The sequence below is a fragment of the Pelmatolapia mariae genome, linkage group LG16_19, assembly GCF_036321145.2.
Source record: "Pelmatolapia mariae isolate MD_Pm_ZW linkage group LG16_19, Pm_UMD_F_2, whole genome shotgun sequence".
Lineage (NCBI taxonomy): Eukaryota > Metazoa > Chordata > Actinopteri > Cichliformes > Cichlidae > Pelmatolapia > Pelmatolapia mariae.
The window spans coordinates 6,908,430-6,926,429 of record NC_086241.1 but is presented as its reverse complement, the minus strand read 5'-3'; the positions used below and the strand labels follow the sequence as shown (position 1 = coordinate 6,926,429).

The following is an 18,000-nucleotide window of genomic DNA, read 5'->3' as shown; positions in this document are numbered from 1 at the left end:
AGCATGATTCTTGTTTTGTAAATCATGGACACATAAGAGTCAAAGATAACCCAGGGTCTGCTTTACCTTACCAGTGCAGTGTGTTGTTTACTTGTCAAAAAAAACAACAACAAAAAACCAAGATGTCAGCAATGAAAATGTCACATCTGGTTAAAATTTACACAACTGAATAAATACACCCTCAAATGCAGAGATTTAAAAGATATTTTTTAATAGTGCACCGAAGTATGAAAACAAGATTTGCAAAATAAAACTATTCAAGAGCTTAGGTTGGTATAAGGTTAGCCTTCGTTTAGGTTGTATAACATCCTCAGCATCAAAGACACTTAAAAGACAAAGATAACGCTCAGACAGTAAAGACAAAACAAAGAACCTGAGAAAGAAAATCAGCACATCCATGACTCTACGAGCACCATAAGACAGAAATAATCAACGCTTTTCAGGAACCATCAACTCTCAGTGTTCAAACCTGAAGTCGTGGCTGAAAGGTGGGACTGACTGATTGGCAAAAGACACAGAAAGTGCAATAATTTTTCTGTCACTTAAAGTGCTCAACTCGTTAATTCACCCTCACAGAACGGCTATTACCTCCTCCACTCGAAACGCTCAGTCAAAGACGAGTGCAGGAAAAAAAAAACAACACCATGAAGATGCACATATTTAAAAGGATGAGGGGAACAACATCAGCAGCTCACGTCCATCGGTAGTGCTGACATGACCAACACTGAGGCTGATGACAGAACAACAAGGCTTCTTCTCATCACATAAAATCACAAGCACAGTAAATATTTTTTCTTCACTTAAGACGTAAAATAAAATCACACACAGTCCAGTTCAGGCGGTGAAATATCAGCGAGTTTTGGCTGCAGAGCGAAAGCTCCCTGTAGCGGCAGTCGTTCCAGAAGACACGGATATAAAATATGAATCTTTAGTGGTCATTTGAAGGTCAAAAATAAAACAGTTCCATGTACATGTTTCACTGTGTACACTATTTACAAACCTTTTTAACAAAGGAAACTGCAGACGACTGTTTTTATTGCACGAAGGCGATCACAAAGTTCGGTGACCCCAGCCTGGTTTGATTTCGGTTGATCTCCCCTTCAAGGTCGTTTCCTCAGGAAACACTAGACCTCTTCTAACACAACTATAAGCCAAGAACACTCCTTAATATCCAGCTCTGACTGCATACTTTCACTTCTGTGTATCCATTAGTGTGCCTGGGTGTTCCAGGGTGCCAAAGAGATTGTGCTCTTAAACGACCTGAGTGTCACTGTGAACACCCCAGCTTTAAAAAAAAACCAACAAAAAAAAACCTGACAGACGAACTTAAAGCTGAAAAGAATGAGTAAAGCGAAAAGTGCCAAATGCTGATGTTCCTTCATTGTCCACTGGAGACTTTCTCCAGCGGTGAGTGAGTCCTCACAGACTCCCATGCAGCAGAAATAAGCACGATTACAGCCTGCTACAAAAACAGCATTGGTCACTATGATCTATGACTGTCTCGATTCTGCTGAGATTTAAAATTGGGCTGTGGCAGCTCGTCTGTCTGCCAAGCTTCACTTCAGCTCACTGGAGCCCCTGGACTCAACCTCCAAACCTTTCTTGTGCTGTTTGAGGCTTCTGGAGCATTTTAATGCAGTTATCTCACTAATTATAAGGCTTTCTGAGAGTTGCAGTCGGTCCAAGAAGTTAATGCTTCAGTTTTGTTGAGTGAAGTTCTAGTATAACCGAAAAAGCTTTGGCTTTCGATTCCTCCTGTTTTCCCGCAGCGCATTTCAGAAGACTCTGATAAGTTCCTGTTTCGTACTGCTCAAAGTCACGGCGAGCTGATGAGGAGGGCAGGAAGTCAGACAAAGGAACAGCTTGAATTTAAAAATAAAAGATTATGGAGTCATTAAACGCTCCCAGTGTGACTTGAAGCCGTGCAAAGGATGGAAGAAAACAGTGTCATGGACACGTATCCGACAGATTCCTCGGGTAAGGCTTCAAAATGGGTGACATCACTGTGGCTACGTTGATGAATTCCTTGTGTGCAACCCTGTAGATGCAACTCCGTGCCCTACCTGGGACAATGTGATCTAACAACCGTGTAACTGTCCCAAAATCAAATGCAAACAATCAAAACAGGAGGAACTTCCAAGGAGTCGGGGCGCTGGAAGAGGTCCACAGGTTCACTCAGAGACGACCTTAAAGGGGAGATGAGCTCAATCTAAACTTGACGTGGGTTTTTATTTTTAGGAGCAGAACTTTTTTTTTAAGGGTTTCTATCCCGTTTAGAGCTCGTGTTCAGGATCCAGCACTGAGGAAACAAGACGTGGTGCTGTCCTGTTAGGCTGTAGTGTTATCAGTCTAGTGTTTCAAAAGTGGAGACACAGAGGTCGCTCTGACTACCCGAGCCGCCCCCGCTGGGTACCAGGAGCTCGTCCGTGTCCAGCATTTCCAGCTTTGCCAGATTTCTGGTCGTGAAAACAACTCAACAACAGTTATGCGTCACAGGAACCATGTGGAAATAATAACAATGCTTTGTGTCCAATAGATTGTCATTTGTTAAGATCCTTCAGTAGACCAAAAGGAAGTCTTCTCCAATATTAACGGTTTAATTTGGCAATATCACTGATAATGAAGTCCTGCATCTTGAGTGTCGTACCGTTTCTTTCTTTTAGACACAGAAAATAAGCAAAAATGAGGAAATCTTTAGTCTGTAGTGTTGGATGGAAGTGTGATGATAAAACCGAGCTTCCAGAACTAAATCTGAACACTGTAGAAAATAAATAAGATGTAATGGGAGGCACTGGGGTACGTTCAACGTCTCTGAAAGCTTCCCGATTGTCAGCTCAGCCAGATCCACGATGGCCGCCCTGCAAGAGAGAAGAAAAAAAAACGTTGTCAGAGACAAAAACTGTGCGCTTGCAGAAACTCAACATAACAAAAACTTCACATTTTCACCACAAACTAATTTTCTTTTACCTGAATTTTTTCAACAATCTCTAAAACCTGCAGGCCAAACACTTTTCATATATTAATTTCCTATTTTAATAGGAAACACTTTCACTGCCAGGCTTCAAGAAAACAAAACACAAGAAAAAAAGGAAGATGTTTTATACACAGCAGTGATCACACCTCAGCCTGCAGAAGCAGCACTGATTAAACACGCCTTGAAGGTCATCAGTTATAGTAGTTTACCTGAAATATCCCACCTGTACTGGACAGGTTGTAAGACCCCTTTAAATTTGTGGATAAACACTGTGTGTCCTCTTATATTATTTGAATATTTTTCATATTTTTTTCCTTATTATCATACTTGCATTGATTAAATTATCCAAGTAAGTAAAATATAAAACACTGCCCGTGTTGTTGGAAGGTGGCGTTGTCTGAGAATACAAGAGTTTGTGGCACTGTTACATGATGAGCTGATACTTGATCTGTAATGAAATAGTCACCCAATAATAAACGCTGATCTTACTGAGGTCAGATCCCCTCAGCTCTGCTGCGAAATCGAATCATAGCTCCACTAAAGCAATGACCAGAGACAAGTGACTTCTGTCTAAAATATTTAGGCTGGACGTCGGACAGATGCCGGACAGATGTTCAAGACAAATGGCTAACTCTGGTAAATATTATCGGCTTGTTTAGGGAACAAACCTGTCACAGGATTTTGCATTAAAGTGGAAGTTTTTTTTAGGCTGCCAAGCTCAAAGCAAAGCGTGGACATAAGCGTGTTTTTGAGGATGAGACGTGAAATGAAATAACATCTATTCCTTATGGTTTTCTTTTCTTTTATTCCCTTTGCCTTCAAACTACACTGATGACAGAAAAAAAAATGTGGAAAACCGAAACAATGAGCTAAAAAGAGACTAAAAATCCAATACGTTTCTATTTGGATTTCTCATTGTCGGTTTTCACACTGCAGAGGAAATTTAGGTTAGAACTAACTATGAAGGATCAAAACTGCCAAAATCCAAACTAAATAAATGTCTGAAAAGAACAATAATACACCAGTAAATCATCCAAAAATATCTTTATCAAAATCATTTATGACATAGATTACTACCATTTTAATTTCCCTCTGTATTTCATTAACTTTATTTTAATTCCCCTATTTATGTAATTTCCAACGAATTAATTAATATACTGTACTAGGGTTTCTTCTTCTAAAAAGAAATCCTACCTTCCAGTACCATTTTCAGATTATTGTTATACATTTCTGCCTTAGTTTGTTCCTTACTTTTATTGGCAATAAATAAAATAAAATACAAAATTAACATAACATAAATCTAAGAGAAATGCCAGGAATAAATTGTTCTATCAAATGGGGAAAATAGTGAAGTTTAGGACAAAACATGCAAAATATGTTTATTAATCTGTCACAACTGAATTGAATTTTAAATTTAATTGAATTTGGTCTCTTTAATACAATATTAATACTGCTGGTGAATTATATTTTATGCTAGTGCATTTTGTGGCAATACATAATGAATTAATAATAATTGTGGCAATAAGTTATATTAAGAATTCTAAATGTTAAAAGAAATAAGAAAGAAAATTAAATTAATATTTTAATTAAACATCCGAAGAAAACACGAAATTAAATTAAAGAATGTTAAATAAATATAGAAGACAAACATAATTTTCAAAAACAATTATGTTTTTAATCAAATTATTTTAAGTTTTTTTTTTTATTTTTGACCACTTTAGGGGCAAGACAAAATAAAATTTGTTTACTTGCTTTAATTAAAAAAGCAAATAAGGATGAATAAAATCAAGGGAAAAATAATACAAAAATATATACTACATGTACAAAATAGAAAATTAAATAGGTAATTGTATATTAAGAGTATTTATTTGTAACATTTGCGCTGATTTAATGGAATATTTATTTTGCTATTGCTGAATGAGCGAGTCTCTTATTTGTTTTTGTTTTTTCACATTTTAATTTGGACAGTTTCGGTCCTCCGTATCCTGCAGCACCATCAGTCAGTCAGAGTACACAAATGACTACTTTTGATTTGTTATTCTTTCAGTCTAAGATTGAATCTAGCAGCCTTTCACAAACACAAACACAGAGGTAAACAGCGCACAAACCAAGGCCAGAAAAGGTCGACTGTGATTTACATTTTGTTTGACTGCCGGATCACGAGCAGAAGCTTCCTTCGCCGGGGGAGACGGTGTGGAGGGGAATAAGGCTTTCACACTGCTCGCTGTCATCTGGCAGCCTGCGGACGGAGAAAACAGGATGTCAATCATCATCACAGTCGCCATCCTGACAACCATCATTATTATTATAATCACCGCTAACCAAAAAGCAGAAGAGCGCAGTGCAGAGAGGTTAGTCAGTGAAGCATGTACAGCTGATTACAGACTTAACTTAGCAAGACTGCAAGCCACAAATGGACTGCATTATCCAAAGTGTGTGTCAGAGTGAAGGTCAATCCATTTTTAATAGGTCACACACCACAGACGCACAACAACAACTCACTTTCTTTTTAAAAACTTAAAAGCTTTGACTTCTTAAAAACACCAGGCGTGTGATGACTCACTTCCTGCACAGGCTTCAGAGTACATTAGCTTTGCCTGCTCTCAGGTGTGTGCACAGCTACAACTTCCATCTGCCTTTTACAAACACACAAGCCATTAAGCAGCTTTTTGCAGCTGCATCACAAATGACACAGCCGCTACATTTGGAGCCTCACTGTACACAAATAAAAGTGGATAATACGGACAATGTGTGCCCATAAAGTCCAAAAAGACTCAAATGATGTGCTCTATTTTTGTTTTGTTTTTTCATTTCACTGATGTTCATTTGCTTAAATAAGAGTTTGAACAAACATGTTATTGAGAAATTAAAATGTATTTGGCTCTAGTCAAAGTGTCATTACATTTATGGTTATTCATCCCAAAAAAGAGCAAAATTCTGCTCAAATTTACTTTTTTTCCCCCAATATTGTACCAGGCTGTAAGTTTTTTGTTTTATATATTTTGGTCATTCTTACAATCACCAAACAATTACCCTTACTGCCTAACGAGTTATCAAGCATGTGGTTGCACTAACTTGTCACATCTCAAAGCACTAAGATGATGATGGAGAAAAGGCTCCTGTCAAGCTGGGTGGGCACATCCATCTTTTATGTACAGTCTACGTTCCGGAGCCAACCTTATAAGAGGAGTTTCAGTTTTCTACACTTCCTGGCTTGGTTTTCCAGCCCCGGAGCATAACTCCTAATCCTAATTTAGCTGTTATTATCATATCTGAGATTATTGTCACAATCCATGAACAGAGCTGCTGCTGATAGGGACGGCTTTCAGCAGCACTTCCTCTTTTCATGCACCGTTGCTCACCAATGGAGGGTTTAAAAGAAGAAAAACCCCCTGATGATCAATGTTTATAGTCTTGTACCTCTGAATGCGATGCTTCCTGCAGATGAAGGCGTAAACCCTCCTCAGCCCCACCAGCACTGGGTCCCAGTTGTTGTAGTGACATAAAAGTGTGGCGATGAAGAAGGAGAGGAAGACAGGGACCGCCCCGGCAAAAAACAACCACGAGAAACGCACCTGTCGACACACACACACATGAGGGGAAACTAACACAATCCGTGCCATTAAAGGTGTGGTGTGGGGTGTTTTCCATGTATTAAACACATTTTATTCGGTCATTAAAGGACCCTTATAAGACTGAATCACAAAGAGTTACTTAAAATAGATAAAAGTACTTTAAATAGACCCATTCAGAGTCATTTAGATACAATTTTGACAGTTTTCTTGCTGATTTCACACAAAACCAACAAAATTACGTACAATTTTATCTCAAACTCTCACCTTCTGCATGCAAATGTCGGCCATAATGGAGAGTGGGATGGTGAGGCTCAATGCCAGAGTCCCAATTAGAGAAGATGTGAGGAAACAGCCCCTGAGGACACAAAGACTCGTCACTAAAATCACCACTTCTCTGAAAGCTATACATTATTCAAACACAGCTCCTTGTGGCCTTTATGGTAGTGTGAACGTTGATGATTTGGTGTCACTATCGTGACCTGATAGAAAATGTAACCCAGCTCACCAGAGCCAGAGGAACTCGGACAGAACTGTGCCGATGAGGCCGTTTATGAGGATGTACGTCCACACGAGTTGGCTGGGGAGCTCAAAGGCCTCGAAGCCGGTGTAGTGGAGTAGGAGGAAGCCAGGCCACAGCAGCAGCAGGTTGAACAGACCCACAAACCCTGAGAGACGCACAGCACACCCCAATTTAGACAACTTCATGGAGTGAGACTGCACAGGTGCCCGCTGAGCCTTTAAAACAAACACTTCTCCTACCAAAGAACATTGGGATGTCGAGCTTATCCTCCCGATCCACTCGTCGCTTGATCATTACGATATAGACGGCATATAGCATCGCCCCAGCCAGCGACCACAGGGAACCTTCATAGAAATATAAATCATTACATTAGATGTGGGTTTTTTGTATTACACCAACAGACTAGGAACAAGGTGATGCCTGTACGAGGCCTCTGTGATAAAGAAAAAGTTGGAAATCACTGACCGATGACTCCTTTCCCATCTGGGATGTCCATGCTGGAGAGACTCACGAGGGCAACGCCTCCCATGCTAAACAAGAGAGGCACTGAATTAATCTCACAATTAAAAAAACATGTTAAAAATAGAAAACACAGAGAGAGAAAGTATAACACAGCTACAATGCTCAGATTTTCTGAAAAACAGAAAAACTGCAGAATGAAATTAATAATGTGATGATTTTCTTAATCAGGTGCAGCACAGGGTTTAATCAGCAGTAGGACCAAACAGTCAGTCTCTCTGAAGGAAAACAAAGATGGTTGAGAAAAAAAATAAAATTAAAAAAATAATAAAATAAAATAAATCATACTATGAAATAAAACCAGTGAATCTGAGAGCACAGCCAGTGAAGAGCGTGAAAAATCTGCTATTTTCAACAACGACCCATTATTATCAAGTATTGTGCAAAAGTCTTGAACCGCCCTTCATTTTTTATTTTACTTCCAAGAAGCCAGATGGTCTTCAGCATCAGTTCTCCAGCTGTCTGAAGGTCTTTCAAAGCATTTCCTTCGACATTGACTCCCTTTTCGCTCACATTCATTACAGTTCTTGTACCTGACCATTCTGTCTAATCAGTGTCTATTAACCTGTTTTAGGTCAAATTAACGTAACTCTTGAACCAGTTGCGCACTCAAAAATTTCAACAGTTTCTGAAAGTGTCAACTCTGTGCTTTTTCTGTGATATATACACGGTAATCCCAGGCAGGGCAGCACATCCAAATCACGGCAAATAACAGTAAAAAGCAAAAACTTTTTTTTTAAACTACTGTAAAAATATCTGTTTTCTGTAAAGCTCAATCACACACACACTTTCTCAACCAGTCTTCGTCTTTGAAGCTTCAGATTTTACGGCAGTTACAGATCTTGGAAGAAAAACATCGCAAAACGCCTGTCTGACGTCAGAGACAGGTTAGGCTTTAGAGGGTTAAAAGTTCCACAAAAGAATACTAAATACCAAGTTCTTGTTCAATCTGCCAGTTTATGTGTCTGTGATGCTAAACTAGTATCCTCTGAATGAAGTTGTGTGTTGAGCAGGTTGTTCAATGCTAGAAATGAAAAAAAAAAGAACTTTTTGGATAAATAAATGCAGTCTGAATGTGTTTAAAAAAATAAATAAATAAAATCAGCTCTGACTGCAGTTTTTTTTTTTTTATTAGAAAGTGAAAACGAGTGAAGATTAATTTTTAAATATTAAACATTATTCATTTGGGGTTTTCATTTATATGAATTTAATTTCTGTAAACCAGTAACTGTTGAGCTGAAAATGACCCCAGAGATTTCCATTCTGGTATTCTGCTTCAGCCCAATGCAGTGAAAAACAAACAAATGAGGCTTAAAGACAGTCTGGGGGAGGTGGGGGGGACTTATTCACTTTACTTCAGAGGCCAAACTTTAAAAAATAAAATGAAAAAATAATTTGAAGCAGAGCTTGAGGATTTCCATGAATTTTATGGAACCAGTAGAGCTGGATGGAAAAGGTGCAGCCGGAAGACCAGATTATGAAATCTATGTGTTTTGGTTTGTGCAAAACACAAACAAGCTAAGAAAATAAGAGCTACATCTCCTCCAGCAGAGATGACAGCTTATGACTTTTATTTGTTTTGAATCAGCTGCTTAGGAATATGAAGTTAACAATACTCAATAAGAAAGGAGCTGGATTTATGATCTGAAATACTCCTGAATGAACTAGACCTGGTGGTGTCAAACATACGGTCTGAGAGCCACAAACAGCCCACCAAATGGGCCATTCGGCCAAATGTAAAAGGAAGGTGGTTTTTAACTGTATTTTTATCAGTTTTACAGCCTTCTTATTGACAAAGTAAGTTTGTAATAGATAGAGGACAGAAACTGAGGTGTTTTTTAATTAAATAAGAGGTCCTCCGTAAATTTCTAAATACATTTTTATTTCTGTGAATTAAAGGGTAAAGAAATCTGGGTAGTGAGCTGTGAGGCCCTTTTCTGTAACGTTATTCATTAATTTCTTTATGTTTAAGCCCAAAAAGCCACAGTGGCAGCCAGCATTTCTTTCCAGTGAATAAAGAGGAGACCCTTTTGTATGCTGTATCCTGTTCTGAGCAGCCACCTGCCCCACATGGAGATATCACCCTTTAAAATGTACCCAAAAATGGCATAACCCTTTGAAATTACACTTTCTGAATTTTCTTCTCAGTGAATATATCAGATTTCCAAATTCCGAGTTATTTCCACTTTTTATTTTTTAAGTTAGCTGACCCTGAGGGAGTCTGGTCGGGAGTGTTCTTGGATTTGACTCCCACAATGCTTTTTCTCACCCTCCGCGTGATCCGGCCTTACCTCAGAGCCACGGCTAAGAGCTTGGAAAGGGTGAAGCGGTCGCTGCTGTTGCTGGGAAATATGGCTGCCAAGATGAGTGTAAACAGACCTGAAGAGGAAAAGGAGACATTCAGAAATGATTTAATACAATAATCCATCATCTCTGAGATGTTAGTGCTGTAATGTACACGGAGAGAGAGAGTGATGGAGTTACCTGAGGTGGAAGATAAAATGTTGACGATTGCGACCTGCGTGTCGGACAGAGCTTCCTGGTAGGACAGGTTAGCCAGGAACCACTGCGAGACAAATAAAACCAACGATGAGGCCTGTGATAAAACACCGTTTAATTTGCCTCATAAATCCAGCTCTGACAGAGAGCCGGGAGCTCCAACTCCTCTCACTGCTGCTCACCACAAAGCAGAAGAAGAAGCTGATTTTGGCCACGTCAGTGATGGTCAGCTTGCCCACGGTGCGCAGCATGGCCTCGTGGTCCTTGGCAGCGGGGTAGGACATGCGCGACAGCTTGGCCTCCAGGGCCTGAGTGGAGGGCAGCTGACGCACCTCCATGATGTTACTGAAACGCACCCGCTGCTTTTTGGATGCTGGGAATAAAGAGACAAGACGTGACTTAAAAGGCTTTAATGTTTACTGCTGGACACACCTAGTTAGGCTCTAATGTACAAGCTGCCTCCACCAAAAGCAGTTACCCTCTTGGTGCAGCAATCAGTATAACACTGTGTCTTCTCCACACTTTGACCCTATGATCTATCTGCTGTAGGCAGAATCTGGACTCATCACTGAACACGTTCAGGTTCTAATGCACATGTTACAGACATCACCGCAAATGGGCTTAATGGTTAAGGGCAATCCTGGCTGCCTTATGAGACCAGAGCCTGGCTGTGTGCAGTCTGACCTGGATTGTCTAGGTAGAGAGTCATCAGCCATATCGTCCTGCAGACCTTGACTGCAAACGTGTAAATGACTGCCTTCGGTTCCTACGTGCTGACAGATTAAGGAAACGGTCTTTTTGTGTTGTCTGACTGGAACGCCAACTTTGCAACCCATCTCTCTCAATTTGGAGAAGATACTGGTGCTCACTCCAAATAATGCTGTAACTTGGTTTTGTGGAAAACCAGCATGAAGTTGTCCTATAGCATTGGCCATGTCCAGATCAGTAAAAGGTTCTGCTATTCAGGAGCCAATCAGGCAGCTGTGGAGTACCAGTAGCTTTAAAAAAGTGACTGGCAGAATAAGCCATTTGTTATTGGCAGAGAAAACTTGTTTTTTTTCCACAGGCACAACCCACATACTTAACTCTGCTGCTCAATCCACAATGCTTTTCTTTATAAATGTGGCAGAGAAATAAAAAGGCTTTCCAACAGTATGAGATTCATTACCAAGAAACATTGTTACAAGAAAGAAAGAAACAAACATCCTTACTTTTTATGCTAATTTTATGTGTGAGATTTTTTATTTTCAAAGTTTGACATAATTTGTCTCATTCAATGTGTAACATGGTGTTTGAGTTTGTTTCCAAAACAATCCCGTCAAGTTTTTGCCATTTAATCATTCGAGGTTCATTAATATTTATTTTTAATCACCCTGGATTCCCTCTGGATTCTTCAAAATTATCTCCTCACACGTCGCTCTGAGCGCTTCCCAGAATGTTTTAATTTCATAAAAAACATCACTTCTAGCTTCAGGTGCCACAAACATAAACACAGGAAACGAAATCTCAGCAGAAACACCAAAAAAAACATCACCGTTTACCTTTTCACAGCTTCCCATCACAGCAGTTAAGACACATGATTACTTTTTATGCTCGTCTTCATTCGTTTGTGAAGGCGAGCATAAAAAAAAAATCATTGTTTCTTAACTGCTCTATCAAACAGACAATTTGAGCATAATTTAGTTTTGTTAGTCAGTGAAAGCGAAGGTCTGAGGGGACACAACGTTTTCTTATATTTGCACAGCTCAGCACTGCCCTCTGTTGGTCAGAAGTTTCAACTCCTAATCAGTCACGTCTGGGTGAAAGCTTCAGAAGCAGGGATGCATTTTTAATGAATGACACAAACATCAGTACTCACAGGATTCACAGTCTCCCATTAAACAGCTCGAGTGCTCGGTGGGGACGTCCTGGAACTTCACAGGTACGTACAGAGGCTCACTCTGCAAAGGTGTGACAGAAAGCCAGCTTAAGTACAGGTGCAGGAAGATTTACTCGTGTGCAGTACGTCTGCAGTAATTAAACTACGTACCAGACAGTTGTTCACAGTGGAGTCAGTGGTGCAGGGTGTGAAGTAGGCTTCGGCATCAGCAAACTGCAGAAAGGTGCAAATCAAAGAAGTCAAAAGCAGAAGATGTCAGACTGATCTTCAGCTTCGTAACAGAAAATGATATAATTCTATAACCTTTAGTTAATTATCGTCATTTTTGTTCATGAACACAAAGAATGACAAACATAAATGGAGACAAAGTTAGAGCATAGAGCATTTGGCAGGTTTGCAGTGGACAGTGGATATAATGGACAAAAGAGTTGAAACAAGGACAACCACAGAGAAGATTCATGGATGTGATGGAGGAGGACATGCAGAGGGTTGGCGTGTCAGAGGAGGATCTGAGGGATAGAGTGAAATGGAGGCTGAAGGTTTACTGTGATGAGCCCACAAGGGAGCAGACGCAGGGGGTCTGCCTGTATTTTCTGATCTTTTCCTTTGTGAAATACTAAACTTTTTGTGCTGCTTTCTGAGGTAAACATGAAGCCTCAGCTTCCCAGTAGATGCATGAATGGTATATTTGAAAATCCTAGCTGACTTCCTTCTCGAATTATCCCACTCACAAGATTTTCAGAAAAACTGACCTCTGACCCTGACCTCGAGGTTGATGTCACTGAGAATTGTCTGAGATTTGTAGTAGAAGCACCTGTGGTATCAATTTGAAACTCCTACGTAACCTCCTTCTCGAGTTATCGAATCAAAAAACTTGGGTGTCTCCCTGGAAGAGTTTAAAGCTCTTATAAAGACTTGTGTTGATGTTCCTAAGCCTTTATTTTGTCTCCTGTCTGTTTGCGTTGTCTGACACAGTCATATGAGCTTGCCAAGCAGGTCTCACTTTACAGAGAGATTTAAATCTAAATTGGCTTCCTGGTCAAATAAAGTTAAAAATAAGTACAATTCTGGGGTTTTTTTTAACCCCTACTCTACAAACATACAGGCGGAACTGACCCCCTGAACAAACATGTTCAAAGGGTCAGTTCCCCCTGAGCAGAATGTTTGCCTCACTGACTCGTGTTATGATGAAGAGCAGCGAGCACAGCAACATTTACACTGATGAGAGTTTTAACAATAAAAGAGCTCGAAAGACACCTGTCACCATTAGAAAAGTAAAAGCATGAAAAACAGCCCTTAAATGTGCGCTGAAAGTGTCCACTTACGAAGGCGGACCGGCGGCGTTTCAGGGTGCCCGTGCACTGCTGCCTCCATGGCCGCCACAGCAGGAAGCCCAGCAGGTACAGCACGAACATGGACGTCTTGGCGAAGGTGCTGAAGAAGGGCTTGTTATAGTCCTGTCGCTTGAAAATGTACTGCAGAAGAAGTTGTTTCATAAACTTCATTTCAAAGATTGAAACTCACAATTTAAAAATATTTAACTGCAGTTTTTCCTCATGAGACGTGAAGGAAGAGCATCACAGTCAGGTAAAGTTACTCCAGCACCATCTGGTGTATCTGCGCCTCATTTTAAAGCGGGCCTATTCTGCTTTTTTCTGCTTTCTGGGTCACATTAAACATGGTCACCATTTTATTAAGCGTCTTGATGCATTCTCAATGATCCAGGAAAGTAAATCTCCAAAAGTTGATTCTGTTCATCTGGACGTAGCGTTTTGTGGGAGAAACGTTTCGTCACTCATCCAAGTGACTTCTTCAGTCTCAGAAACCTGCAGTCAGCTGAGACTGAAGAAGTCACTTGGATGAGTGACGAAACGTTTCTCCCACAAAACGCTACGTCCAGATGAACAGAATCAACTTTTGGACATTTTATTAAGCCTTTTTAGTGTTTGGCTCCAACATCACAGGCGTGGAGATCAGACTTACCGAGGTCAGCTCGGAGGAGGCGACCCAGATGACATCCACCAGCAGGAGTATCACCACCCCCAGAGCCATCCGTCTCCGCTGGGCTGCAGAGCTACCCTGAGAGCTCATCCGGTTCATGATGAACACCCACTCCATCGGGACGGTGAGAGGAGAAATTCAGAAACTGCCTCGCTGATGACGACATCAGAAGACCGACAGAAGACAGTGAGCTCCGAGGTTGACCAACTATAAACTTCCCAACTATTTACCTTAGATTTTTTTCTGCTTTAAAGCTGTTGAACCTGTTCTAAACCCGTTTAAAAAGCTGCCATTCAACATTTTAACCACTAAAAACATCTAAAAAGTTATGAAACCACACAAAGAGAGACTTCAGTCTAACATATCAACCAAAACCTCAATTTTGAATGTGGCTAATCTAGTGTGGAGTCTTTTAATCTGGAAGTGGAAGTTAGACAGACAATGCAAGACATAAAAAAACCATCAGAAAACTTTTGTCCAAACAATAAGTGTGTTAGTGTCTGTAAGTTTGCCTGCAGTCAAATGTTTAACGGAGTAAGGTTATCTTTTTACCACTTCAACACCCACCTGGTCGCTGCCAATAAGTAAACTGTGAATTTTAGCCAGTCTCTTTGAAGGTCAACTCAGATTCTTTGTTTCAGCCAGTTTAAGTTGAGACTCGCAGTTAAACACCTGCAAAAAAAACAAACAAACAAAAAAAACAAATTAGAAGCCGGGAGAGTTACTCCACTGTGCTGAAAAACTTTGTGTGCGTGAAAAAACAACAAATGTCCATGATAACATATTTATCTCTATCCCCTATATTTGATGACCTCTGTTTCCTTAATGATGAGTTTGACAAGTCAGTTTATTTCAATAAAGATGGGGTTTGATGACCATTAGAATAGTTTGTGTAGCTGCACAGGCAGAGACCAGCCTCACTAACTTTTGATTCAAACCCAGTTATTTTGTTATATAAGCAAGTCTGAAATATGACACAAACCAATCAGTTCAGAAAAGAGCTTTGAGGGTTGCTTCTAGTCAACTTTCAAAGGGTAAAGAGTTAAACGCTGCACAGAGAGCAGACCATGGATCTGTGTGAAGAAAAGGAAAATATAAACCTGAGGCTACAGTCCCACGCACTCTGACACAAATCCTCTTCCTGATGAGGACATGAGTATCTGTTAACCAGCCCAAAGAACACCTCATAGAAAAATGCTGCGGTGGAAATATAGGCTGCAGATCTGAATGCTCATCGCTGCCTCTGTTAACTGCTGAACGATGAGCTTTGGGTGTTTGTGAGGGGTCTGCAGACACTGAGCTTTAACAATTCACTACTGTCTTCGTGCTAACATGCACTTTACAGTAATCATGTCAAAATTAAAATGCTTAACTCTTTTCTAATATTTTACAAATTTAAAGACTTTGTGAAATATCATTATTCTTAGTTTATATTATTTACTTATTGTTCCATATGTGGGTTACTGAGCGGTGGTGTGGGGAAATAAATCATACGACAGACAATACCAGTCGACTACCCACTTTTAAAAGGAGGGATAACAAATACAAATTAAGAGAAAATTACATTTTTGAAAAATATGAAATGTCGCGGTGTATCCGTTAAACTTTGGAGTTAAACCATGGAAGTGTTGTCCAGCAGACTGTAACTTAAATACTAAGAGTTCACCTGCAGCTGTATGTGACATGAAAGCTTTATTACTTCTTTGATTTTTTTTGTTGTTGTTGTTGTTGTTGTGGTGACTGTGTTTTAGTCTGAGGTTAGAGATGTAGTTGATCTAATTTTACATATTTGTTGTCTCTGAAACTCTCTTTTTAACCTACTGTGTAACCTGAGGTGCACCTTCTTAGAAACGTAACTACACGTCAGGTCAAAGCAGTACACAACTACTGTTATTGGCCTGTTCAGTGCCACCGATTACTCTTGTGCATTTCCAGCCACTTAACAATCATTGTCTCAATATAAGGACTAATAATCATAGCATCAATATAAGGACTCGCAAATCTCAGCAAATTCCTGGAGGGAGACTGCTCAATATACTGGACGACATCAGGGAATGTTCAAAGACTTGGAAAAACTCGAGGGACATATGTTTAGCCAGGAAAAAAAAAAAAACTGTCCACAACAAAGAGCTGGACCCAGAATGGAAAAAGATCACAGCATTTTGTTTGTTTCTATCGACCGGCAGGACATGTACAACATCAGGACACGACCACAAGGTAATTAGCACGTAATCCACTGATACAAGCACAAATGCCGACAATGAGGTTGGCCAATTACATATGTTACATCATAGGTGCTACAAACACTCCCTGCAGATATCTAACTCAAGCCTTACCAGTAACACTTTTTCTGATCTAACTACTAATTTTGACCTCACAGATTTATTTTCTTTCACATGTTGTATTTTATTTTACTGAGCAACTCTACTTTGATTAACCTGAAGTGATCAAATTGAAGGCAACTTGACTTAAGTTTCTGAAGACACTTTAAGTCTTATCTGAGAGGCAACTTAAGTTCAGAAAGCTGAGAGGAAGGCCTGTGCATTTACCCACTAGAGGGGCTGTTACCTTGGAGGACGTTGTTGACCCATCCTGACTTTATGAGACTCATTAAAGGTCACACTAGACAAGTTGTGAATGGAGAATCTCTTGCTTTAAAGGTGGCTGGTGGACAGGCCACCAACGCTACTCTGTGTGGTCTCCTTTACTGAACAGATAGACTTAAGATGACTGAGAACCTACACAGACTTTGTTTAATATTCTACCTGTTGTCTACCATATGTGAATTTCACCACATATATGGTCAATAAAATCCACACTGTGTTGAAATGAAGCGAATCATATGTTATAACAGGGCTTTTTACTACCATCGAAACACCAAACGGAGGGATAGATTTCGGTAAAATGGTGCTCATGGCTCCATTTTCAGACAGTAGGAGACTATGTGTAAATAAACTTTGTTCTGCTTGTTTTTAAACTGTCAGTGGGCATGTCCCGAACTTTAAAAACACACTTCAGAAAACTTTTAAACGACTACTAATGAAAGACATGCGTACACCTTTACTTACCTGAGCTTTAAATCCAACTATCTGCCAGCTAGCTACGCGCAGTACATCCAGAGAGCGTTGGCAGTAACTCTTTAAGGTACGAACAGGTAAGCTGCTGGAAACACGACCTCCTCAAAGCTAGCCACTCACGGCTTTTAAGCTAGCTAATTTATTACCTGTTAAATTCTGACAGTCTGGAGGTCGACAGGTGTCCCGACGCTTTACTTTATAACTTATCTTGACATCTACTCCAGTTCATTGCCCACAGCTCAGGCTGAAGTCCACTTATTCAGTGTACCGCCGTCGCAGGTGTGCTGCGTTTAGCTGCTTGTTTACCTATTAGCATTCTAAGCGCTAACTGGCTTGATTGAAAAATGAAAAAGAAACAATAGTAAAATAAGGATTTTTTTACCCGAATGTGAGAGTGCGTCATTTAGTTTGCGCCATTATTTAAGCATCATCCCATACGCTCCGGAAATCCTGACAAAAATCACAGCTTTGACCGATAAAAGTGTCACCAGCCCAGCGGTTGTAAACATTAGCTCAGCCTCCTGTCAGGTGACATCACTTACGGTGCAAGGAATTCTGGGGTATGAAGTCTTAAGGGGGAAAATGTTTGTTTTTTCATACGGTATTTATAAACTCTCATTTTCTTGGTTATTTGTTATGGCTGGGTGTTTTCACCTTTGAAAATGTCTTTTTGGAAATTAAATTGAGCAAATTAATTCAATTTTACCTCGGGCTGTGGAGAAAACATCATTTACAAACACAAATAAAAATAGGAGCTTCAAAGAGGTTTTGCTCATTTTGTTTGTTTGTTTGGGTCACTAATGTTTTAGTATGAACTGAAGTCTATTGAGTGATTCCCTTACAGTTTGTAATTTTTATCCATAAAAAGTAATTTGCATTGTATTTCAATTTCATTATACTTTTGCTTTTATCACAATATTGTTACTAGTTAATATTTTAAAAGTAATATTTTAATT

The 18,000-nt window shown here is 39.8% G+C and overlaps 1 protein-coding gene across 2 annotated transcripts; it reads right to left on the bottom strand.

Moving 5' to 3' along the window:
• Nucleotides 1-210: 210 nt before the first annotated feature.
• On the bottom strand, nt 211-17,567 carry LOC134646017 (solute carrier family 35 member F5-like). Of its 2 annotated transcripts, none has more exons than XM_063499679.1 (16): nt 17,427-17,567; nt 14,535-14,639; nt 13,950-14,120; nt 13,292-13,441; nt 12,117-12,179; nt 11,946-12,027; nt 10,270-10,460; nt 10,073-10,154; nt 9,880-9,967; nt 7,535-7,599; nt 7,309-7,413; nt 7,055-7,214; nt 6,814-6,904; nt 6,395-6,549; nt 5,113-5,213; nt 211-2,858 (listed from the first exon to the last, which is right to left on the bottom strand). In XM_063499679.1, the coding sequence occupies exons 3-15, from the start codon at nt 14,082-14,084 to the stop codon at nt 5,132-5,134; spliced, it is 1,449 nt and encodes a 482-aa protein (XP_063355749.1). In that variant the 5' UTR covers nt 14,085-14,120; nt 14,535-14,639; nt 17,427-17,567; the 3' UTR covers nt 211-2,858; nt 5,113-5,131. The 2 variants fall into 2 exon arrangements, with proteins under 2 accessions (XP_063355749.1, XP_063355751.1); XM_063499681.1 differs by lacking the exon at nt 17,427-17,567 and adding an exon at nt 17,036-17,366.
• Nucleotides 17,568-18,000: the final 433 nt, after the last annotated feature.

Coding starts and splice junctions, on each gene's coding strand:
- LOC134646017 (XM_063499679.1), bottom strand. CDS start 14,084: ATGGAGTGGGTGTTCATCATGAACCGGATGAGCTCTCAGGGTAGCTCT. Junction 12,028..12,116: donor CCACTGTGAACAACTGTCTG/GTACGTAGTTTA, acceptor ACACCTTTGCAG/AGTGAGCCTCTGTACGTACC. Junction 6,550..6,813: donor CCGACATTTGCATGCAGAAG/GTGAGAGTTTGA, acceptor GTGTGTCGACAG/GTGCGTTTCTCGTGGTTGTT.